Raw genomic sequence first — 23,804 nt, 5'->3', positions numbered from 1 at the left:
TGGGGAGTTCTAATTTTAACTAACATAACTACCAACAACCAAATAGCAAAACAGTTGGCTGGCTATCATTTTGTCATCTTAAACCTTTTTTCTCTTGAAAAGGTCAGAACACCAACCTGGTTTCACTCCAATCCAATCGGATGACACCACAATTTGAGCAATACATTTCCCATCTTAACTTCCTTGCATTGGTCTCCATTAACTTGTTTCTATTTACTAGCATGAGATATAAGTTCACTGTTATTAAGACAAACCAGAGACTTTGTTCAATCCTCCATTTTAATTGTCTGAGGTACCGGTAACAATCACGGTGCTTCTTCCCTTGTTTGAACTTGTCTCTCATCCTCAGATATCTGAGTTGAAGAAGAAGATCACATATTACTATCAAATTTCTGGGATTTTTGGATCTCTTTGTATAAGGAAGAAACAATGGCATTTACAGGAACTTTGGATAAATGCAAGGCTTGTGAAAAGACTGTTTACGTTGTTGATATGTTGTCCCTTGAAGGATTACCTTATCATAAATCCTGCTTCAAATGCAGCCACTGCAAAGGGTTTCTCTCGGTATTTATATTTCTGTGATCTTCTTTCACCTTGTCTTCACTTTTAAACGCTATATATGTGCATTGTTAATTTTTCATTTCTTGAGTTTGTCTTCCATCAACATGCATGTGAACGATTCTCAACAATTGATTGATAAGGGGTTCATCTTTAATTCTTAATACTCGTATAAATCAACATTTAACATTCATTCACGCTTGAGTGAGAATCATACAAGGAATTTGCAGACTTATGATTTGGATCTTCAAAAAATGGAAATGATTAAGAGAAATTTTTGACAGATGAGCACCTATTCCTCCATGGATGGAGTCCTCTATTGCAAACCTCATTTTGAGCAGCTTTTCAAGGAATCTGGGAATTTCAGCAAGAATTTTGGTAAAACTTCTGTTCCCATTCTTTCATTTCTTTATTTTTGAATTGATAGCTGCTACTTTTCTTTTTCCTTCTTTAACTAACAATGTTTTTATGATGATGAAGCAGCAAAGTCCGCTGAGAAGCAGAATGAAGTACTGGTATGTATGCTCACTGTCACATGCCATATTGAATAAATTTATCACCAAAAATCTGATCAAAAGCGAATGCCTGGCATTCAAACTTGGTTTTATTCCCAATCAACTTCTTAATTTTGGAACTAATGCCAGCTATTGGTGAATGAAAATTCATGATGATGATGATAACCAATTGATTAATACTGTATAATTTGTCTTGATAAAATTGGCCAGTGTAACATGTGAAATGTGACATTATTCTACAGAATAGGGCACCCAGCAAACTCTCTTCCATGTTCTCTGGAACCCAAGACAAGTGTGCAACTTGCTCAAAGACGGTCTATCCACTGGAGAAGGTATGAAGTATTAACAAAAAAGTTACATCGACATATATTCATGCATTCATTCATATACCCTTTCTTCTCAGTACTAGATGTTACATGGCTGCAGAAATGTTAATATTTGCAGCAACTCATTTAGATATCCCAGACAACAACTGTACGGATTTATGATCATGTTAGAGAGTGGATACAATGTTCTCTTGATTCGTTTATGTTGTCGAATTCTCGACTTTTAGACATGATTCTACTTCATTGATTCTAATTCACAATCGAAAGTGCAAGAAAACCTTTACCAATACATAGTAAGTTATCTATTGATATGGAGACTTAAGTGTTTCTGATATAAAACAGGTGACATTAGAGGGAGAAAGTTACCACAAGTCATGCTTCAGGTGTGCTCATGGGGGCTGTCCCCTTACACATTCATCTTATGCTGCTCTTGATGGAATCCTTTACTGCAAGGTCCATTTCGCTCAGCTCTTCATGGAGAAAGGAAATTACAGCCATGTTCTCCAGGCTGCTAAGAAACATCAACCAAAAGAAGCAGCTGCTGAAGAGCCCCAAGACCCAGCCCCAGCCCCAGCCGCAGAAGCAGAGCCACAACCAGAAGAACCTAAGGACCAAAGTGACCAATCAGAAGAGAAATCTTAAATTAAAATTTATGCATCTTTTTTTTCAAGGCCTCTATCAGAGTTACTTGCAATCTTGTTTTTTTTGGGTGCAAATTGATCAACCATCCCATTCTGTTCAAATATATGTATAACTTGTTCACAATTGTAAGCTGATTAATATGAGGTTGGTTGGCTTCTAACAGAACCATCATTTCATTATTATATCCATTTTTGTTTTCAATTTTCTATTGAGAGGTAAATGTAAAAAGTTTAACCCTAACATTTGTACTAGTGCAAATAAGTTATGATGTATATGATTCAGTTCACTTTTCCCCCATGAATGGGGTTATGGTGCTAGTTTTATATAAGTGCCCCTATTTTCACTTGTAGCAAACAAAATATATTGTTCTTAGATGACAAGTATGCCTTAGCTAGGTATTGCAGTTGGTATCAAATTCTACTTATTGACATGAATGCTCCAAAGGAGATCTTATGTTTTTTCTTTGATCGTATGTCCCATTGCCACTTCTTCCCTTGGTGCTTTTTGGATTGCTCTTTTGCTTGTGAAAAAGGAAACGACAGAATCTGCAGCCACTATATATTATGACACAGCGATGGGAAGCAGGAGTTATTTCAAATGGCAGCTATCTAAGGTAGTTTGAGGAAAATTCCTGAGTGTGTTGATGCATGCCGTACGTAGTTGAATCCCACTCCAGAGAAAAATCACTGATTTTGTGAAAACAATGAAAACATCCTTTTGAAACCAATGTGTATATATAGCGATGCTGATATCAATTTTACAAGCCGGTATAGATTTTTCCGATTCCGAACGAAACATTACCATATTACTCAGGGTTGTCAATGTTCGTAGTTTCTCGATAGCACAACTTCTTACCAACATGAGTTAGCACAACTTCTTACATTGCTCGACAAACATAAAATGACATGAGCAGCTAAACTGTAAGAAAATTATGTGAAAGCTAGCTACTTGCTTAGTTCATGCAAATTAAGAGTGAATAAACCCCGCCATTTTGATTGGAATGAAGTTATATGCCAACGTACGTTAATCTATATGATTCATGTACGAATTCTTAGCTAGCTGCAGCCGATAGCACACGTTAAAATGAAGTAGATACCTCTCTTTCAAACATAACGTACGTATATATATGATTCTGGACTGATATTACGTACTGCTCTCTCTCTCTCTCTCTCTCTCTCAAGTTCTCTGTGATGTCTCTTTCTGGGCCTGCCGGTCTGGTATATCGATCTGCATATTTATTGCGTTTGCAGGGTTTGTGGAGCCAGAGCCATGCATGCATAGATAGGCCGGCAAGTTAGCTCAGAGGCCACGCTAGGCCGGCAAGATGATCAGATCCAACGTACCGACCGATCCAAACCACATTTTCATAAGAAACGTCAAACATATTAAAGAACCAAAATGAGAATTAACAAGAACATTGTGCAAACCTACTTGTTTTAGGTAAGAAGAGCAAATCATTAGGGAAACACTCGCGGGAACAATCTTAACTTGCCAGAGTTCAACCAGAATTACGCGATCCTAGCTTGTTATGATCTTAATTGCATGTCTGGTTGATCATAACAGATGAAAACTTCAAGTTGCCGGGATATCTCAGATTTTCCTTTATAATTCTAAAGGCTCTATGTTGTCGCAGAGAAAGTATATAACAAGTGTAAGATCAATGACGACTCGCGTATATAGAAAAGTTCACGTACAAAAACAACCACCCCGAGAACTTTATACAACAATTCGAAAATCACAAAGATACTGTCTAGCATATCATCAAAATGTTAGACTCAAAACCCAAATCATTCAGAGTTATACAAGAAACAAAGACACTGATGGATGCATGATTTACCTAATTAAAACTTAAGATTTTGGAACATCAAACACGTACACGACTCACAACATGCATATATGTGCTTAGCAATCATAAATGTTCCGGCAGAATTTCTAACCTGAAAAAGATGATGAACATGACACGTTCCGGACATAAAAACTTCGTTTAAAACGAATAGGAAACGAAGAACCTGAAAATAATAGTGAATAGGACTGATGTAAGTTGGACAAGCTCATGTTACTACTTCTCAGGCAGTCGCATCAAGAAAGAAATCGAGTAACATGGGTTTCCAGTGACCACATTTATGACTACCTCAAAATGAAAAGATTTTGCAGTCCTTGTGCTTATTTTCTCCAACTTTGACTTCTTCATTACCCTCATCAACTTCCTCAAATCCAACAAACAAACAAATTTGCATAATTATGGAGTGTGTTGGCTTAGATGTGACTCTTCTTTTAAAAACCAAGAAAAAAAAAAGAAAGGAAAAAACAAATTAAATGGTATATGAATTAAGTTGCACCGACTCTCTCTTTCTAAGGTTAGAATGAGCCTCAAGCGTGGAGAGAAAAAAGAGAAGTTCGTTGTGCGCCTCTTCCCTGTTCGAGAGACGGAGAGAGGATGGAAGGTCGAGCCGGTGACATAGGTTTAAGGTAGAAGTGTAGTCCATGGATGGAGGACTTGGGTTGGATGGTTGTTCCTCTATCTTCTCTTACTGGATCTAAGTCTAGAGCAGGTAAGGACAAGGTCGGACCTTAAATTTCTAGACCCGAGACGAGTTTTAAGATGGTGTCCTCTAATGCTCGTATGAAAGAAAAGGAACTCAAGGACGGTAAAAAACCATTATATAGACTATAATGTCATATAAGATATTCATGGAGGGTGAAACTTCTCCTTGTCATAATATCTCTCAGGCTTTTTTAGATTAGGCTAGTGAAAGCTTCGATTCTTACTAAAACCACCAGCCAGCTAGGGGCATACTTTATTATATCCCATCTATAGATGATAAGAAAATTGGGGGTGGTTTTCACAGTCCTGGACGGGCAAGAAATGAATAGGAATGATAGACATGAGACCCCATAGGGTTTAACACACTTCTGTGATTATAGCACACTCTTTCTTCTTCTAAGTTAGTTCTCTATAGCTTTAAAAAAAAATTAATTTGGGCCCTAAAGTTTAGTGCCTGAGGCTACGGGTCCTCAAAAAACCCGCCCGGCCCGGCTCGGCCCTACTCAAGCTTTATTGGTTTGGATCGGGTTAGGCCGGGCCTTAAACATATTTTTTTAAATTTTAGGGTCGGGCCGGGCTATTTGAAAAAATCAAAACCCACGGGCCCGGCTTTACGGGCTTATTAAGGTCGGGTTGGGCTTATTATATACATATATTTAATAGAATTTTATCAAATAAAACAAAAAATATAAAAAATTTAAAATTTGTTAATGATAGAACTAAATATAATAAAAAATCAACATAAAAAATGACTTAATAAATTAATTAGTTCACACATTTAACTAATAACTCCATAAAAAATATTAATAAAACAATTGAAAGGGCTTTAAGGCGACCTTTTGGGAGGGCCTTTTAGGGCCAGGACGGGCAGGCTTTGATGGGCATGTAACAGGCCTGGGCAAGGCATTGAATCCTCCGCCTTAGCCCGGCCTCATGCCCTATGGGCCGGGACGAGATAGGCTTTTCTATGGGTCAGGCCGGGCTTTGGCCCTTCAAGCCCACGGGCTTTTAGGCCCGCAGGCCAAATGATGACCCCTACTTGAGGTTGTAGTCTCTTGAGCCTCACCTCATGTCCGGGCTTAGGTAAGAAATAGTGCCAACGACCCTCTTACCGGCGGTGACCGCATGTCACCATGGCATGTTGGATACAGGTCTATGGTAGAGATGTCGCTGGCGTGTTTCGTCTTCAGTTTGAGCTCGAATACCTATTGCCATCTAGGCTAAGGGATGCAACACGTACGGTAGCGACGCAATGTACGACATCGGCGTGGTGATGCAGGAGACGTTGGTGTGCTCGTCAGCAGGAAGAGTGGTCGAAGACGCTAAAGGTGATTTGTTCTCTCAAGTTAGGGTTATCGTCATTGAATCTGATGGGTGGTTGGATTTGGAGAGCTGATTTGTTGTTATAAGAACCCGTATTTCTATCGGCATTTAGTCGTGGTATATTATTAGCTTGTGCAGATGATTACAAGGGATCTTGAGATTTTCCACCAAATGATTTTTCACTATGATCAAATCATGTCCCAGTAATTGCTACATATTTTGGTCAAGTTAACTTGGTCGGTTGCTCGATTAGTTTTTCATTGGGATTCATTGATATGTTGGTCTCTCCTCTTCAGTGTGAGGTCAAATAGTTTGATGTTAGGGTGTAATCCTCTAGCCTATTGGGTGATGTGATTGTCTTATAATTACAATTATTGAATCAAATTTCCTTATATAAAAAATACAATCACAATAACCAAAACACGACACTATTAAGGTAAACACCGAAAACACTAGTTTTGGTTTTAGTTTGAGCAAATAGTTATTGTCATTAGCTTGGCCGAATCTGCAAAATTAACTGAACTTGTTCAAAAACTAAAACAAAACCAACTAAAATGAACCGATACATATCATATTCTAACTAATTTTCTTAATATTTAAAGCTTATTTTCAATTATGTTTTCAAAGCTTGCGAGTTCGTTGTTTTTATTCGTTCAATCTTTAACATCGGTATCTTGGATTATTGGTGTAATGCAAGTTCACATTGAAATGTTTATTTCCCATGGTGAGTTCACGTTGAAATGTTGATGAACACCTTTGACGAAAAAACAAAATTAGAAATGTTGATCAACAGCCCCAAGAAAAAAAAGAAAAGATAAAAAGAGAGAGACATAGATCACTTTATAGAAACTTGAATTCAACCGACTACTAACGTGTCAGCACAGAGGTCACTGTGCCAGATATCCCAGTCAACTTGGCTTTTTCCCCAAATTGCTCTCGTACATGCAGTAGTGAGTCAAACCAAAAACCACACTCCTTTCCTTCTTCCCCACTCAAAAACTTAACCAACCAAACCAGAGTAGTATCTCTACCTCTGTGCTCTCATCAACTCCAGAACACAACCCAAATTTCCTGTTCCCTATTTTTCTCCACAGCAACCAAGACCAGCCAGACTTAATAACCAAGTCTAAGCACCAGTCAAATCATGTTCTCTGTGTGTCCGTACTCTGCAGCAGCAAGTCACTGTCTTCCCCATTAATGCTCCTCATTAAATTTCACTCTGTCTTCCTGGGTGGAGAGAATCCCAACATTAATGCCTTGGTGAGTTGGTCTCTCTCTCTTACCAGTTGAGTGTAAATGAAAAGTTGAAAACCTCAAAAATGAGAAAAATCCCAAACCATTTAAGTCTCTCTTGCATTGTTTAGGGCCCAAGAGTTGCTCTTTACAGTGATGCTTCAAATTTCCTTTCCTTTCCTCCTTTCTCTCTGAAACCCAAACCCCAGCACATTTATTGCCAGAGACAGCTTCATAACAGCTGAGAGAGAGAGAGAGAGAGAGAGAGAGAGAGCTTTGATTTCATTTGGCTATTGAGACAAAGCCCACATCCATTATTTAGCATCACTGTTCTTTTGGCTTCAGATAGAAGATATCAAACACCAGCATTTAATAACCAAAACTCTAGAACTAAAGACTTCTGGGGGCTAGCTTTAAAGGGTCTTGCTTTGGGGTGTTCTTTAATTGTTTGGGGGGACTTGGGGGTTTGGTAGTGGTGGGTTTGTGCTTTGTGTTGGTGGTGGTTGTGATTTCCTTCTCTCTCTCTCTCTGTTTTATCTGTTTGGAATTAAAATCTAGAGAGAGATGGGAAGGACTCCATGTTGTGACAAGGATGGGCTGAAGAGAGGTCCATGGACTCCTGATGAGGATGAGATTCTTGTCAATTACATCAACAAGAATAAGGGACATGGCAGCTGGAGATCTCTCCCACAGCATGCAGGTTTAGATTTCTTTCACTTCTCTCTGTGTAATGCTGATTGTTCTATCTGTGATTTGGTCCATGTTGACATGTTGATGATAAAGTTCTTAGCTTTTGAGACCCAAAAGTTGTTTGAGTTTGTAGCTTTCTGGAACCAGAGAAAAAGACCCTAGCCTTTTGAAGATTTTGGAACCCAAAAAGTTGTTTTTGGCTACTTGTTTTGTGGAATCAAAGTAGAGTTTCTTTGTTTTTCATAGGATGTAAAGTGATTGATATCTACTTGAAAGTGCTAAACCCCAAAGTTGCAAGCTTTTCTTCCTATTCTCAAGAGTCATGTAGCTTTGTTTGAACTTTGATGAATTATGATGAAGACCAACCCTTCTAACCCTTTGGTCTTGCTGAAATTTTTATCTTTTTTGGTAAGTTGGGTAGCATCTACTGGTTTTCTAGTCAAATCTTCTTCTTTGTTACCTTGTTCTTCTTTATCTTTTGTGTATGGGTGGATGATTCAGCAAAATTACAGCAACCTTTTTTACCATTAGGGTTGATGTTCTATTTTGATAAGTTGGATAACATCTTTTAGCTTGCAAAATGAAATCTGCTTACTTTGTTACTTCTGCTTGTTCTTTTCTCTTTTTTCTTCTGCATTTGTGTGGATAAACCGAGAATCAAGCAAAATTACAGCCAACTTCCCCTTTAACATGTCCATAGCTATGTAGTGGTTCTGAAAGTCTAAATATTGAGCAATGAGCATAGTTAGTTCAGAAGACAGGCTTTCACTACTCGTCTGAAGTCTTTTCTGAACCAGAGGGATAATCATCTTCAAAAATGTTAATATCTTCTTCTGGTTTTTTGGGCATGTTTGTTTGTCCATATGCCACTTCTCTTCATATAATGGCTTTGATTATTTTCATGTTCCCTAATTTTTCTCTCCTTTCCCTGTAGTTGTTTGTAGTGTAATATCAAGTCAATTTTTCTGGAAGTTTTGTTTGAAACAAATTATTGAGTTATAGCATATACTCAACAGATCTTTATGATTTTCTGCTTGAATAGGCCTTCTTCGATGTGGTAAGAGTTGCCGACTCAGGTGGACAAATTATCTTAGACCAGACATTAAGCGTGGCCCATTTACTGAGGAAGAAGAGAAGCTAATCATTCAGCTCCATGGCATGCTTGGAAACAGGTCTGTTTTATTGCCTGTTTGGCAAAAAACCTATTCGGTGTTTGTTTACCGTGTTAAGTCTCAGTATATGAAACCGCAGGATTAATTTATCCTTTACTGTGAACGATAACTCGATTGCGGCGTCTTAGTTTACAACCTTTTTCAGATTGAGCATTTACGAATTGTATGTATAATGGTCATGTATAACTTTCGTATATCCTGTTTCTAGTTGTCTTGGTTGTAACTTGTATCAAAAATAATTTCAGGTGGGCTGCTATAGCATCTCAGTTACCTGGACGAACTGACAATGAGATCAAGAACTTATGGAACACGCACCTGAGGAAGCGCCTTATCCGCATGGGGATCAATCCACAAAATCACGAGCCCTTTACCCCTGACGGTTCAACTTCCAAAACATCAGCTTCCACCACGACACGCCACATGGCACAGTGGGAGAGTGCTAGGCTTGAAGCCGAGGCTAGGCTGTCAAGGGAGTCATCACAGTTCAGTACCCCATTTCTGGAGAAATCTGACTCGGACTACTTCCTGCGCTTATGGTACTCTGAGGTTGGAGAGTCATTCCGAAAGCTCCCCATAGCAGGTAAAACTCCATCTGATAGCCCCATCTCTGAGGCATCTTCTTCAGGGAAGTGTGGATCAATCTCGGCTGTAACAACAGAAATTGGCCATTGCTTTATGGGGTCGTCAACCATGGCAGCCACTCAAGATGAAGATGTAAAATACAAGGTTATCAAGTCCGTTACTGGTGAAGATATGATCTACAGGATTTACAAGTGCAACACTGAAAATGTGATGATACGCGGTTCTGACTCTTCAAGCTCCAACAAATTAGATGACTCATCAGAATCTGCAATGGATATGCTGCTGGATTACCCCATTAACAATGACATGAGCTTCTTAGAAGACGATATGAATGACTATGCAACAAGTACTTCGGCCAAGATAGAAAATGCCTTTTTTCCCCTCTCTGATTCAAAGCAGGCGTTCAAACTTCTTTTGTAACTCTCTTACGTTTTGCTTTATGGTAGCTGCTTCCTATATTATCTTTCAGACTAGTGAGAGAGCAAGGGTGAAGGGTTCTGTTCCTAATTTTTGGCTTAATGTTAGAGCAGTGCTGCTGCTACTTGTGGGTTGGTAGGACTGCTTAACAAATTCAGTGTGCTAGGATTCTGTATGTATAGTAGTTACAGATTCCACAATCGTTTCAGACATCTCATGTAACCTAGATGGTATCAGGTACTAATATTCCATGTTTCCAGATGCTTTATCTTCTGGTGAAAATGTTATGCCATGTTATGATATCTGGTTTAGTTGCTTGCCATCTCATACATGACCTATGTACTCATCAATTGGACAAAGAAGATTTGGAATTATTAGCATCATTGTGAACTTTGTGTTACGGATCAATGAGAGTTTACCAGACTCATTGCAGTGAAACAAATAGTGAAACCATGAGCAGAAAACAGACTGTAAACATGAAATAAGTTGGGATTGCAAGAAGAAAGAGTAGAGTTATCTATCTCATTACTGAAACAAAAAAATACAATCAAATCAAAAATAGCAAACTGATTTCACAAACGAAATACACTTCCTATACAGAGATGAATATAATGAACAGTTGCTGAATTTTTCAATCAGGTTTTCACACAAAATGACATGGACAACAAACAGAAAAGAAACATATACACAAGAAAAACCAGAAGCTACATTAACTGTTTCCAAACCAGACTCAAACTACTGCTTCAAAAACAGCCAAGGAACTTCTTTGGAACGCCACCAGTTGCACGGTATTTAGCGGCCATTTCCTCTGCCTTGAGAAGTTCTTGCCCTCTCTCTGCTTGAATCATAGCCCTCTTTTCATCTGCTTGTTTGTGAAGCAGGGCAATTTGGTTTTTCATTTTTTCCGCATACTGTGCCTTTTTCTTCTCCAGTTTTTCCTGGTAGCATTCAAAGTTTGTTATATTTGAATTAAACTTGAAGAAACTCTAACAAATTGCTTCAAACTCATTTAACTTGGTTTCAACTCAAAGACTTGTTGGTTCTGCATTAAGTGCTAATGTCATTTCACCATCAAGCAGACAAGTGTGATATATGGATCAAGAAGAAGGTGCATCTAGTCATATTTGTGATACTAATTACATAAGAGATCAATTCTACAGGCACATTTGTAAGGTCAAAGAATCTGTTTTGTCAAAAATATTATAAAGCCACCACTTATCCTAAACAGTCTAGACAGGAAAATCAAAGAACGGGAATGGGGTTTTTAGATGGACCATAAAGTTCAACATTGTGTGGATGAATCTAAAACCAAACAGAACTAGAGTGGAATAAGAATTTACCTCCATGCTTCTCAGTTTGGCTTCAATAGCTGCCTTCTTGGTGTTTTCCCATGCAGTAACCGTTGAGAGCCTCTTTTCGGCCCTGTTTGACACAATTTCATCCAGTCATCAGAAAATGAAACTACTCATATAATCGAAAAACTGCAACATCAAACTGCAGAGTCAAAAAGTTTCATTTCCCCAAGTAACAACATGAACTGGTTACAATTCAGTCTGTATAGTGCCTCTCATGGTTAAAAACACACAACCAAATTGGCATACATCACCAATGAAACCCACAACAGTGACAGCACTAGTTGAAAATGAATTAATCTGAGAGGTAAAAAAAAATTCATGGCCTTACTTGTTCTCTGCCTTATCCTTCTCACTATCTTCCCATGCCCTCACAAAAGACATACTCTTTTCCTTCTCAAGGTTTGCAAGAGCCACATCTGAATAAAAACAAAAACCACCATTAACAACACACCACATAAATAATAATCTCAATTTCTCAAACAAACTCTAGAACATAACCAAAATAATTAACCAATATACGAAACAGAGATCATAGGTTCAATTCTCACTACGACGAAGAAAACTAATCACCTCTATCATGTGATCCTCCTGAGGGCTTTTTAGCAATGGTCTCAGGAACCTCTGTGACCAAAAAAGTAACCCTTTTAGTATCACATAGTAAACTTTTATACTTTCTACTCTACCATAGAGAAAAACTTACTTTCAGGCTCAACAACAGCTAGAGCTTTGGAGTCATCAACAGCACCAGGTGGAGGTGGAAGCAAAGCCTTCTCCTTCTCCTTCTCCTTCTCCACAGTGACATCGGGGGCGGAGGCCAGAGGCGGCTCCGGCGCCGGAGTAGGCTCGGTTTCGACTTTCTTGAGCTCCTCTTCCATTTTTTTTTGTTCAGCTCAGTTTCAATTATGTAACGGATAACTCACACCAGCGAGTTTTCGTTGTGTATAAATATCCGAGTGATCGAGGGTGTATGCGGTGGACGCGAGGGTTTAGGGCCGTTGGATTTGGGGGATCAGTGGATCGGGCGGTCGATATGGGGCTTGGAATTCATGTCGACGGGGATTTAAGGTGGTGGAGTTGCGCCACGTGGACGCGCCTGGGATATGATTTTGTCGGCAGAGGCGGGTATCCGAAGTGACATCATTGTGGCGGGGTTTTCCTACGCGCGTACCAAACGCGGGGACACCAAAATTCCAATTTTTTTTATTTTTTTCTTTTCTTTTTCTAAGAATAGATTCTCTGTAGTTGCTATGCTTTTGAATATTGATCAGAAAATAAAAATGAAATTCATGATGATAAGTTAAATGATTAGAATTCTAATGATTATTTTGGTTCGGTGCATAAACTCTCTAAATATCCTTCAAATAACATAATATGAAAGTGACATTGCTTAGCTCAAATAATCAAATCAAGCTTTTTAGCTCTCAACTTAAGTGTATGAAATGAAAAATGCTATGAACGGTAAATCACAATATTTATAATGTCGTTGAAAATTATTTCTATTAACGATTCTCACAATCTTGTCGTCATATTAAATAGTTATGAATAATCAAATCTAGGCATGAACGTATGTTTGACTTGCTTTCTATAGAAAAGCTTAGATCAAGAATTTTTTGAAAAATCGTAATCATGAGTTTACTTTTCTGTTTAGATCTCTTTAAGGAGTTATGTCACGAGATATCTACTAACCACTCTTGAAAGAGTGTTTCTAGTGGTCTACAAGTCCGCTACAAAGCGAGTTTTAGATTTTTCAGTATGTTTTTGATGAAAATGTAAGTTTAAATTTAATTTTTGTCTAAAATATTAAGATAAATACAAAACTGAAAACAGAGAAAAGTGAGTTACACGCGCCTGGAGGGGGGAGGCGTCCCTGCTACAGAGCAAAGCAATCAGCAAATGACAGCTGAGATTAGATTACTCACCATGTTCTTGCAGTTATGTGGAGCACTGCGCTGTCCGCCAGCTGGCAGCATCAAATATAGAGAATAGTATCCAGAGAAGAAGCTAGAACAAGAACCAGCCCCCCCACTTCATTTGCTTTGATTACTCCAAAATTTTGCTTTGGGTGCTTTGCATCTTTGCTAATATCTCTCAACCTGCTGTCTTTACCTGTCTAAATCCCAAGATCATTGCCTTTTGTTGCTGGATTAAGCACTTTGATATTGCCTTTGGTCCTAATTAGACAACTTTACAGTTTACAGCCCACATAATACAACTTTATACTTCTCTTTAAGTATCTTATAATTAGGCATTAAGGGTTACTTGATCAACATAACTCATGATCAAATCCCATCAATGAGGCACCATGGTCCGACATGACCCACAACTTACTAAGATTTGTTAGACTTTTAATAGATTTTGATAGCTTTTCTAATATTTTTATTATAAAATTTTTAACATTTTTATGATACGACATGTAAACGCGTAAAGAATGTAACAAATATGAACAGTGTTAATATTAATATCAGTTCATATAGAGATCTAATCAAATGAATGGCTCAAATTGTATTTTAAATATCGATTCACTTAAAACCTCGACGTGTGTAAGAATTTTCACACTTCTAATCCTAAAATCTAATGTTCTTTCACACTAGTTTGCATTGATCAGAAGCTAGTCTACAACTATATGGTAAGTTGGTCAACATTAGGTGAAGATAATCTACGGTAGAATGCAATCAATGCATAAATTTTGACGGTCCTGATTAAACCACCCAAGCAAAAAGCTGACTTATTAAATATTAATAGACTGGGAAGGGCTTTTGTAGACCCTCACCGGCTTAACTATTTACTCTTTACCTCGCCGGAGCTTCCCCCTACCACCGGTCCACCCCCACGCAAGCATGACCTCACCTCCCCGCCTCGAAACGCCGTCGTTTTGTCCTTCTTCCTTTCCAGACTCGCACTGGGGCCAAAGAGTTTCAGACAGGGTGCTCTCACTCTACAACTCGCTCCCAAAGAAAGGGAAGCCTCAGGGCGGCGAAGTGACCGTTTTGGCCGCCTTCCTCCTCTCCTCTCCTCTCCAAGGTCTTCTCTCTACTTCCTCCTTCCCTTCACTCTCATCGTAAATCAAAACCGTCTCTGAATCATTCATTCATTTCATTTTTCGAAAATTCGATTGGTCAGAATTAGAAGTGGTAGCATTGGGAACCGGGACCAAATGCGTCGGCTGCTCACTCCTCACCCCCCGCGGCGATGTCGTCAACGATTCCCACGCTGAGGTCATCGCTCGCCGCTCTTTGATCAGGTGCTCTTGGCGTTCAGTTCATTCCGGTTTCTGTTTGTATGGAATGTGCCTTGTGTTGTTTCTAAGTTATAGGTGTAATGTGTGTTATAGGTTCTTCTATGCACAGATTGGATGTGTTTCGCAAATTTATAGCGAGGAAAGAGATGACAATGCAAGCAAACGGTTGCGAAATGATGATGCGAAAAAGTTTGTTTTCGAATTGGAACCGGATGGTGGTGGTGGAGAAAGGAAATACGTAATGAGGAAGGGTTGGAAATTGCACATGTATATATCGCAACTGCCTTGTAAGTTTTTGGATTGTAAACAGAAAATGAAGAGCTTTTTCTTGAGTTTTGGAGTGTACTAAGTGTTGTTTCTTGCAGGTGGGATTGCTTCGCCGAGTTCTCTGTTGTCTCCAGTGAAGAATGTCTCACCTACTGGAGGCATAAACAATGGTAAACGAGCTTTGAGCTTGTCCTCGTTTTGCTGCTGTAAATACTTTGCTGGAAAAGAGTTTATGTATATAGTGAATGTCATTACTCATTACTTTCTTTTGTGAAAGGAATCGTTAGTCTTGGCATGAGAGTTGGTGACAGAGCATCTGCATTTGTGATATGTTTTTCAGGTGACGCTTCACAACTAATTGGCACGGTTCAAAGAAAGCCTGGCCGTGGGGATACAACATTATCAGTTAGTTGCTCTGACAAGATAGCCCGTTGGAATGTCGTTGGAGTTCAAGGTTCGTTCTTTGATCTATCTTGTCCATGTTCAGTCAGTCCCCCAATTTTGACAATTTGTTGTGAGGTTATTTGAACTGAATGCTGTAAACTACGTACTTGATTTGTCTTAGATGAGGCATGCTTGCACGTCATATAGTGTACGGTGTTTATGCTTGTTATACTTACAATACTTGAATGATTGCACTAGTAGTTATAGGTTAATGAGAGAATTTGATATCTTTTGTCAGGAGCTTTGCTTTCCTTCTTTCTTCAACCAGTATACCTTTCTTCCATTACTGTTGGACAATCCCCTAACAACTCTGAGAAGGTTCTTGTGGTTGATTGTCTGAAACAAGCTCTGCATGATCGTGTCCTACCATTATCCAGTGAGCTGACCAGTCCTTTCCAAGTCAACCAGGTCTGTGAAGTGTCTACTTTGTGTTATTGAGAATGTAAAGGTTTTTGTGAGTGTCTATGCTAATGCCACTGGCAGCCACTACTCTTGGAAGCTCCAATGCCACCAAAGGAATTTCAACATTCTGAGACCGCTTTGACCACTATAACATGCGGGTATTCTGTTGTTTAATTTGACATCTTCTGAATGGATTTAATGCAAAGTCATCCTGCAACTGTTTGGTTACCACTGATTTGATCATAATTTGATTCACAGGTATTCAATATGTTGGAATAAATCTGGTTTGCATGAAGTCATTCTTGGAACCATAGGAAGGAAGCAAGGCGCTGCAAAAGGGGCACGCAGTCCGTCTACTGAATCCCCTATATGCAAGTAGGGCAACAACTGTGTTTCAGAATAGATTATTTATGCAAGGCACTTACTGTCATTAACATTTTGTTTGTACTATATGACAGAAAGCGGCTTTTGGAGATGTTCTTGTCCCTAAGAAATGAATGCCCCACCAAAATCCATGTTAATGAGATTTCATATCGAGAAATCAAGGTAGAATCAGTATTCTGTATTTTGTTTTGATTAAGTTTTACTTATGTGGGCAATACAGTAGTTATGGGAAGTTTGTTTAAAATGAAATGACTACAATCCATGACATTAGACAATGTAAGAGCTAAGTTGTGGTACTGGTTTGTACTGAGCAGGTGTAAGAGCTTTAGGTGTTGACATTGTAGTGTGCTTGTATTTATTTGTGAAGCTTTGACGTTGATTGTTACTCTTTGAGTAGAATCAGTGTCTATATTATAAAACAAAACACAATGAACTAATGTTCAAAGTGATATCAGATGTCTATAGATAACCTTCTGCTCAATTTTGTGTGAAACTATTTAGTTATGTGGCCATCTACACTGGTGTCATTCATTATGAAATAGCCAAAATAGAGTGTAGAAAGAAGAGTTTCTTAGCTAACTACTAGCAAGGTGTGAATTAGTGGCCATCACTTATCATCCATTAACTTTTGACCTGGATTCTTCATGCAGGAAAGGGCTTATGAATACAATGCAACGTCAAAAGTTCTAAAAAGAACACATACCTTTAGTAATTGGCTATTGAAGCCCCCAGATTTGGAGACATTCTCTGCTATGGGAGAGTGAGGTCAGTTATGTACTGCTCAATCATTATCCACAGTTAGTAATGGCCCAGCACATCTTGTGATCTTTATAGTGAAATTGAGTATTAGCTGGGGCTAACGTTTCTAGGTTTGCAGTTTCAGGTTACTCATTACTGGCTAGAAAGGGTTTCTACGAGCTTTGAGGATAAGGATATCATATGAACTCATGAGCTGTGTCCAAGTTACTAACTCAGAAAATGTCATTGCTTCACCTGTCTCTGCCTTCAAGAGCATGTTGCTGCACAAATGACACATTTTTCTGGAGAAATGTTTGATGACAGATTCAAGGTTAATGTTGGCTCTCACACTTTCTAGTGCGAATTGGTATTAGAGCTCAGTTTGATTTTCACCCTTCAAGCGGACATGTGGAGTCTGATAATGTGGCTTAAGCCATCTTGTGATTGATTGTAAAACACTCAACTAGGAGGTGTTAGATGAATTGTTCGAACAGGCAAGAAAAATTAGAAGAATATAGCTTGAATCTGTATCTTTCTTGCACTTATCACTAATGCACCATTTGTTAATTACAGTTTTTCTCTACCTTCAGCTCTTAACATATAATTAATGATGTTCTTGTCAACTCCAGGAGTATTTAACGCACCCGAAGATTGGTTCTTTGTCCCCCTAATGTGAGTGCCTAGGGAGAGCCAAAGAAGCAAAGGAGTTTTACAGGTTATGTACTCGTTACTCTCAACTTCCCAAGTCATTTGAACTTCACCCTGGTAATCCATAGACTTGTTCTTTTTTTATAATCCATTGACTTGTTAATCAAAGAGTAAGTTGCACGGCATTAGTTGTGATGGTAAGCCTAACCCTAGCCCCACGAGTCCAACCTACTAGTAATTGCACACAAAGTAAGAGTACATTTCTGTGAGATGGATGCAACTGTACTCCCTTTCGCAGAGTTGGTGTGTGATTCACTAGTATCTGTAGATCCATCACACACGAGGGAGTAAGGGACGAGCGGATTCACGCCGGCTGTTAGAAGCGAAACTCTGACCGTCATGGTGGGAGGAAGGAAACTCAGCAAGACATCCCTATAAGGTGGATCTTAAGCCGGGGTATCGAATAAGTGAATGAGGAAGATGGCTCCCGTTACTCTTACCTTACAATTTGCTTGGCACGCCACCATATCAGTTCATGTTTTTCATTTCACGTTCAACAGCATGAATAGTAAATATGCAAGCAAAACTGAACTGCATTTCTCTGCAACTGCTAGTCACTTTAACTGTCATTAGTTTACGCCCTTGACTAACTTACCCCTTCTTAACACGTTGATCATCCTTGTAACTCTTGCGTAATGAAGCTTATAACAGTTATAATCACAGGCTAACGAAGCGAAAACCATGTGATTTATTAGTCTCTACTTAACCACAAACCATGTGATCGTTTCTGTTCAACTATGGCTCCTGAATGAATTTGCGAAAGGATTAAGTTTCTCATTGAGTGATTAACAAGATCAGCTTAAACTTAATCTCACCATTGACTTTGTTTAATCCCAAGAATGTGAATCAAAATCAATATGCTGCAAATTGTAGTACCCTTGTTTACTGGGAAAGTGCCTAATCCCACTCGGCCAAACTAAGCCTACCTAGCTAAGTCAATAGAGTATCAACGAAAGACAAAGTTGCCCTCTTCAGCTCCTTCTGGAACCACCAACATAAGTTAGCTTCTGAAATGCAGACAAGGGCACATTGGAAATTTGATCTGGACATAACGTAGTGTAGTCCCATTTCCAAGATTTATAGAAAGACGCAAATTGCTTTGGCCTGGTTGGCCAGTTAGGCCAAGACTACGACTAGCTGGGGAGTTTTTTTCTTGTGTTATACAAGGGATTCTGCATTTGATTATGGAGCATATTGTGGGTTAGAAAACGTGACTTAACCCTTTCAAAGTAAGAAACCACAGACTTGAAGAATGCGTTTGCAAATATCTACATCCGTTATATATCACTTCCATGCTAATAGGACTTTCAAGTCCCACAGAGACTGAGAGTCATAAATCCAATAAACAAGAAAGAAGAAACTGAGCAAGGCTCTTGAGGTTTTGTTAGGGAAGGCTAAGCCAGCTGCAAATCAATCTGCATGCATAGAGATGAAGAGGAACAATGCGAAGCATTTGTATGATATCTTGGACGGGTCAGGGTTGCATAGGCATATTGCAGGATCAAGTTGGCAGCCATTGAAGAAGAGAAGCGCAACATTTACGACTATTGCCTTCTTGTTCTTGTTGTTCTTCTTTGTTGCTGCGCTGGTGTATGGTGCAGGCTGGAGTGTTGATATTGACTCTGTAAGTTTAATTGAACTCCTATGCTTACCATGCATGAAGTTTCAGTATAAACAGTCCCATTATTAGTATATGAAGTTTAGTTTCATGATTTGCTCTCCTCAGTTTATATTTTCAGGTGCTTCTTCTAACAAATCAATCCTAACACCAACAACAACAATACCCAAAACCATTGAATTCCCACTCCAATGTACCACAGACACAAATGTCACACAAACTTGTCCAAGAACCTACCCTAGCAAACACAACCCTACAAATCCTAACCTTCCATCAAATGTCACATGCCCAGCATACTTCCGATGGATCCACGAAGATCTACGGCCGTGGAGAGAGACAGGAATCACTAGGGACATGGTGGAGCGAGCGCGCAGGACGGCACATTTTAGGCTCGTGATCGTGGACGGCAAGGCCTACCTAGAGAAGTATAGGCAGTCCATACAAACTAGGGACATGTTTACATTATGGGGTATTTTGCAGCTTCTAAGGGTATACCCTGGTAGATTGCCTGACTTGGAGATCATGTTCGACTGTGATGATCGGCCTGTGGTCCGATCAAGAGACTTTCAGGGACCAAATGCAGGCCCACCTCCTGTTTTCCGATACTGCGCCGATGAAGGCAGCTTGGACATTGTGTTCCCAGATTGGTCTTTTTGGGGCTGGTAACTGTTTCTGTCTTACACTATGTTTGCATGTGAAGTCCCTTAATTTCTGTTTTGTTGTTTTAATCTGTCCATTCAAATTTAGGTGACATATTGCATAATTTGAGAGGGTGTTCAAATGTTATATTACGATTGTTCAAATGCTCTTGCACTCTCGCAATTTTTGCTTCCGACAGTGTTCGAATACTCTCACATATGTAGCATATTGCATAGAAAAAAAGAAGCCAAAATAGAGGAATTTCGAAGCATCAATTTAATGGTTTCTATTGAAATGACAACAAGCATCAATTTGACAACAAGTTTTAAATTTGGGTAGGGCGGAGACCAATATAAAGCCATGGAAAAACTTACTGCCAAAAATAAAGGAAGGCAATAAAAGAACAAAGTGGAAGGATAGGGTGCCCTATGCTTACTGGAAAGGTAACCCAAATGTTGCTCCAACCAGGAAAGACCTTCTCAAATGCAACGTTTCAGACCAAAATGACTGGAATACACTCCTATACATTCAGGTATATATTAACTACCCAACTATATCTAGTCACATATGAATGTAACTTTCTTGGCTTTTAGTTTTAAACACCAAATGATAAATTGCTCACTGAACTTCAGAACTGGGAAAAAGAATCCAAAGAAGGATACAAGCAGTCCAGCTTAGAAGACCAATGCAAGCACAGGTAGCATTCTGAATTCAAATTGAAATTTCATCTTGACAGTTTAATCTTTTACCTCGTTTCCCCACTTCAAATAGCTGATATACAGAGAACTTTTGGTTTATGCAGATACAAAATTTATATAGAAGGCTGGGCATGGTCTGTGAGTGAAAAATACATAATGGCATGTGATTCTATGACCTTGTATGTTAACCCTCATTTCTACGATTTCTACATGAGAGGCATGCTACCATTGGAGCATTATTGGCCGATTAGGGACAACAGCAAGTGCACTTCTCTCAAATTTGCTGTGGAATGGGGTAATAATCACACAGAAAAGGTTAGTCGACTTGGGCTTCTATACCATAGAAATGGACACATACGAAAAACTATGACGTGTTATGTTATTAGCTGCTTGACCTGATCAGAATCTAATACATATTGCAGGCAGAGGCAATTGGGAAAGCAGCAAGCAACTTCATACAAGAAGATCTGAAGATGGACTATGTGTATGATTACATGTTTCATGTACTGAATGAGTATGCAAAGCTCTTGAAATTCAAGCCAACGATACCTCCTAACGCAGTCGAACTATGTTCTGAAACAATGGCATGCCCTACAACTGGCACATGGAATAAATTCATGGAGGAGTCCATGGTGATGTCTCCTAGTGATGAAATCCCATGTTCTTTGCCTCCTCCGTATGATCCTCAAGCTCTTCGCAGTTTTCTCGAGAGAAAAGCCAACTCAACTAGGCAAGTGGAAGATTGGGAAAATGAATATTGGCAGAATTCTAGAAAACCATAGAGGACCTTTTTTTCACATACATTGTTCTCTTACGCTTCCTGTGTGTTACATTCCCTGCTTAGAGGATCAAACTCAAACCTAATTGCTGAAGATGGCAAAAAGATCATGCCCATAGTTCTGTTTATTGGGATGCAACACTTAGAATTCCTAACATGCTCTAACTTCTACTGTACTACTAATAGTCTAATACTAAACACAACTTTAAATAAGTACAATTTTTTCTAGGTACGTAAGAGAGTAGACAAAAAATAAATGTGATCACATAAGCCATAGCAAAGGAATGTTTTTGATTTGAATCCACAGCTAATCTGAAATGCAAGTACTCACTATAAATTAGCTCACACACGATTAACTCTAAGAAAATTTACTTTGATGATCATCTTGTGACATAAATTAAGACAGTGAGGGATGAATGAATTCTCTACATGAAGATTTAGAGTGCTCGCCCTTTTATGACATCCAAACTCATCTCACTAGGATCTGTTGCCTGCAACTCCACCTGAATGCCCTCCAATTCCCTCTTGAATCTGTCCTTGGAGCTTGCATAAAGCATCTTACTTCTCACCCTCGACGTATCAGGCGACCTGTTTACAACAGAAAACAGTCAATACATGGTCTATCTTGGGTGAGCAAGTTGTGAACAATGAACCAGTGTTTGAAGAATAGCTTTGTTCATGAACTATGTGTAACAAGTTACATAAGTTCTCAATCATGTCAGATATTCGACATGCTATGGCGAAGTGTATTTTGTTGTGTTTTAAAAGCTTCCAAGTACTTCTACAGAAAGCATTTCAAATTATCAAACCGTGTATGTGTGCTTATTCAAGTAAGACGCTTCAACATTGTCAAATACGTAATGACACCCCATATATGCCTATGCTTATAAATTTCTAATCAATAGTACGTTCATATGCTTTTTATGTTCTACAAATATGCTAAGCTGCTAACCATGAAATGAAGAAGATTTTGCTTTTCTGGCAATTCTCTTCAGTTGTGAAATCGAAATCATAGACAGCATAGCGGCATTCATCAGCAGGTATGGAGTTAGTGAAGTCCTCGTAGGTTTCATCAGGACCTCCAATCTTCTCTACAATCACCTGTTGTATCTTCTCCTCAATCTTGAACACAATGAATCGGTGGTTCCTCTTCGCTTTCAGTTCCAAGAACTTGAGCTTACAATCATCATGCACAGCCATTCCAGACGAGGCGTTCGACTGTACCCAACAATTTCAGGGAATGTATAACTTGTAAGTTTCATAATAACATATCACCACACAACTACATAAGTGTTGTAAATAGTTATTACTTAGTGGGCATTCTTGTAATTAGCCGACTAGGGTTGTTATTATAATTTACATCATGACCTCATCTTTATATAAGAGATGGTTCCCTACTCAATAATACATACATATTCTCTCATTCTCTTGGTTGTTTCTCTCCTGTTTCAATCTATTCCTTTTGTTTTACAACACGTTATCAGCACGAATAGTTCTAACATTATCTTGTTTTCTATTGCATGTGAAGCTCTAAAAGCAAAGGATGATATTTCAATTTGATTCATCGAATTCGCTCTACATTGACATGGAAAGCTCTGAAATCGATGATCAACCATATGAGGATCATTATCTAACCAAGTTCTTGGATTGGCTGAGTAGCTCCACAAACGGCATTCTCAGTTCTACACATAAAAGATGGAGATTATCCGTTCTGCAATGAGTAACGTTTTCTTATCTTAATTCCAATTCATATTTGCTGGCCTTGATTATATGATGAACAAATCACCATGAAGAATGAACCCATTGTCTTTGGTTGCATTTTGAAATCTATATATGATGCATGAAGACCTAAATTTATATTCTTAATTTATTCGGATGATAAATACGTATGTGGTATATAAATTTGTTCATGTTTTGTGATTGAAATAGAAGACATAAAAATCTTCAGGGAGGCCAGTAGCCACCGAAATAAGTCCAATCGCATGCCTAGTAGTGCATACCAAAAGGCGCATGGATGAACGAACTTCAGATCCACTATCATTCTCTGACATTCGAACACAAGAGCGTGAATGCATTCTGGAAGTAATGCATGTAACTGGTAATGTAGGACCATTAATTTTGTCATTTATATCAACGGTTACATATATGGAATATTTATGCCTGAAGCATTTAGTGATACAAATTAACATTGCTCATAATGAGGTTTGAATAAAATCCATTTAGAAATGTAACGTCATTTGTATAATGACGCGTAACACTGATTATGTTACTTAATTGTGACTTAATATATACGTTTTGTCAGTTACAGATTTGAATTGTGTCAAATTCAATGTTATTTAAGAGCATATAATGCCGGAAGCATTTAAGGGCATGTATAAAGACGTTATAACCGGAAGCATTTAAGGGCATGTAATGCCGGAAGCATTTACCAAGTTATAACCCATATATTATGGCACAAGCATTATGGGTCAAATTATTGTGCAAATTACGATAAAGACGTTATGAGTTTAATCTTCGGTTATACCAATTTAA

The 23,804-nt window shown here is 38.7% G+C and overlaps 6 protein-coding genes across 6 annotated transcripts; 4 read left to right on the top strand and 2 right to left on the bottom strand.

Moving 5' to 3' along the window:
* The first annotated feature begins 350 nt into the window (after window positions 1-350).
* On the top strand, window positions 351-2,336 carry LOC101307622 (pollen-specific protein SF3-like). Its single transcript, XM_004306757.1, has 5 exons — window positions 351-564; window positions 843-936; window positions 1,042-1,073; window positions 1,316-1,405; window positions 1,742-2,336. The coding sequence occupies exons 1-5, from the start codon at window positions 430-432 to the stop codon at window positions 2,039-2,041; spliced, it is 651 nt and encodes a 216-aa protein (XP_004306805.1). The 5' UTR covers window positions 351-429; the 3' UTR covers window positions 2,042-2,336.
* Window positions 2,337-7,611: 5,275 nt separating this feature from the next.
* LOC101307334 lies at window positions 7,612-10,270 on the top strand. Its single transcript, XM_004306756.1, has 3 exons — window positions 7,612-7,842; window positions 8,875-9,004; window positions 9,250-10,270. The coding sequence occupies exons 1-3, from the start codon at window positions 7,707-7,709 to the stop codon at window positions 10,004-10,006; spliced, it is 1,023 nt and encodes a 340-aa protein (XP_004306804.1). The 5' UTR covers window positions 7,612-7,706; the 3' UTR covers window positions 10,007-10,270.
* A 229-nt stretch (window positions 10,271-10,499) lies between these two features.
* LOC101307046 (uncharacterized protein At3g61260-like) lies at window positions 10,500-12,276 on the bottom strand. The gene is made up of 5 exons (XM_004306755.1): window positions 12,059-12,276; window positions 11,929-11,979; window positions 11,687-11,774; window positions 11,344-11,425; window positions 10,500-10,941 (listed from the first exon to the last, which is right to left on the bottom strand). The coding sequence occupies exons 1-5, from the start codon at window positions 12,231-12,233 to the stop codon at window positions 10,747-10,749; spliced, it is 591 nt and encodes a 196-aa protein (XP_004306803.1). The 5' UTR covers window positions 12,234-12,276; the 3' UTR covers window positions 10,500-10,746.
* A 1,919-nt stretch (window positions 12,277-14,195) lies between these two features.
* On the top strand, window positions 14,196-17,326 carry LOC101298753 (tRNA-specific adenosine deaminase 1-like). The gene is made up of 11 exons (XM_004308339.1): window positions 14,196-14,379; window positions 14,479-14,599; window positions 14,690-14,883; window positions 14,962-15,033; window positions 15,204-15,317; window positions 15,546-15,715; window positions 15,791-15,867; window positions 15,968-16,084; window positions 16,168-16,255; window positions 16,744-16,858; window positions 16,971-17,326. The coding sequence occupies exons 1-10, from the start codon at window positions 14,196-14,198 to the stop codon at window positions 16,855-16,857; spliced, it is 1,251 nt and encodes a 416-aa protein (XP_004308387.1). The 3' UTR covers window position 16,858; window positions 16,971-17,326.
* Window positions 17,327-18,952: 1,626 nt separating this feature from the next.
* On the top strand, window positions 18,953-21,276 carry LOC101306753 (O-glucosyltransferase rumi-like). The gene is made up of 6 exons (XM_004306754.1): window positions 18,953-19,163; window positions 19,266-19,819; window positions 20,136-20,328; window positions 20,429-20,493; window positions 20,599-20,809; window positions 20,917-21,276. Exons 1-6 carry the CDS (start codon window positions 18,969-18,971, stop codon window positions 21,274-21,276), a joined length of 1,578 nt encoding a protein of 525 aa, XP_004306802.1. The 5' UTR covers window positions 18,953-18,968.
* Window positions 21,277-21,709: 433 nt separating this feature from the next.
* Window positions 21,710-22,484, bottom strand: LOC101306461 (actin-depolymerizing factor 10-like). Its single transcript, XM_004306753.1, has 2 exons — window positions 22,225-22,484; window positions 21,710-21,860 (listed from the first exon to the last, which is right to left on the bottom strand). The coding sequence occupies exons 1-2, from the start codon at window positions 22,470-22,472 to the stop codon at window positions 21,710-21,712; spliced, it is 399 nt and encodes a 132-aa protein (XP_004306801.1). The 5' UTR covers window positions 22,473-22,484.
* Window positions 22,485-23,804: the final 1,320 nt, after the last annotated feature.

The sequence above is a fragment of the Fragaria vesca genome, linkage group LG7 (assembly GCF_000184155.1).
Source record: "Fragaria vesca subsp. vesca linkage group LG7, FraVesHawaii_1.0, whole genome shotgun sequence".
NCBI lineage: Eukaryota > Viridiplantae > Streptophyta > Magnoliopsida > Rosales > Rosaceae > Fragaria > Fragaria vesca.
The sequence above is the reverse complement of the archived record's forward strand: the minus strand, read 5'-3'. Positions and strand labels throughout refer to the sequence as shown.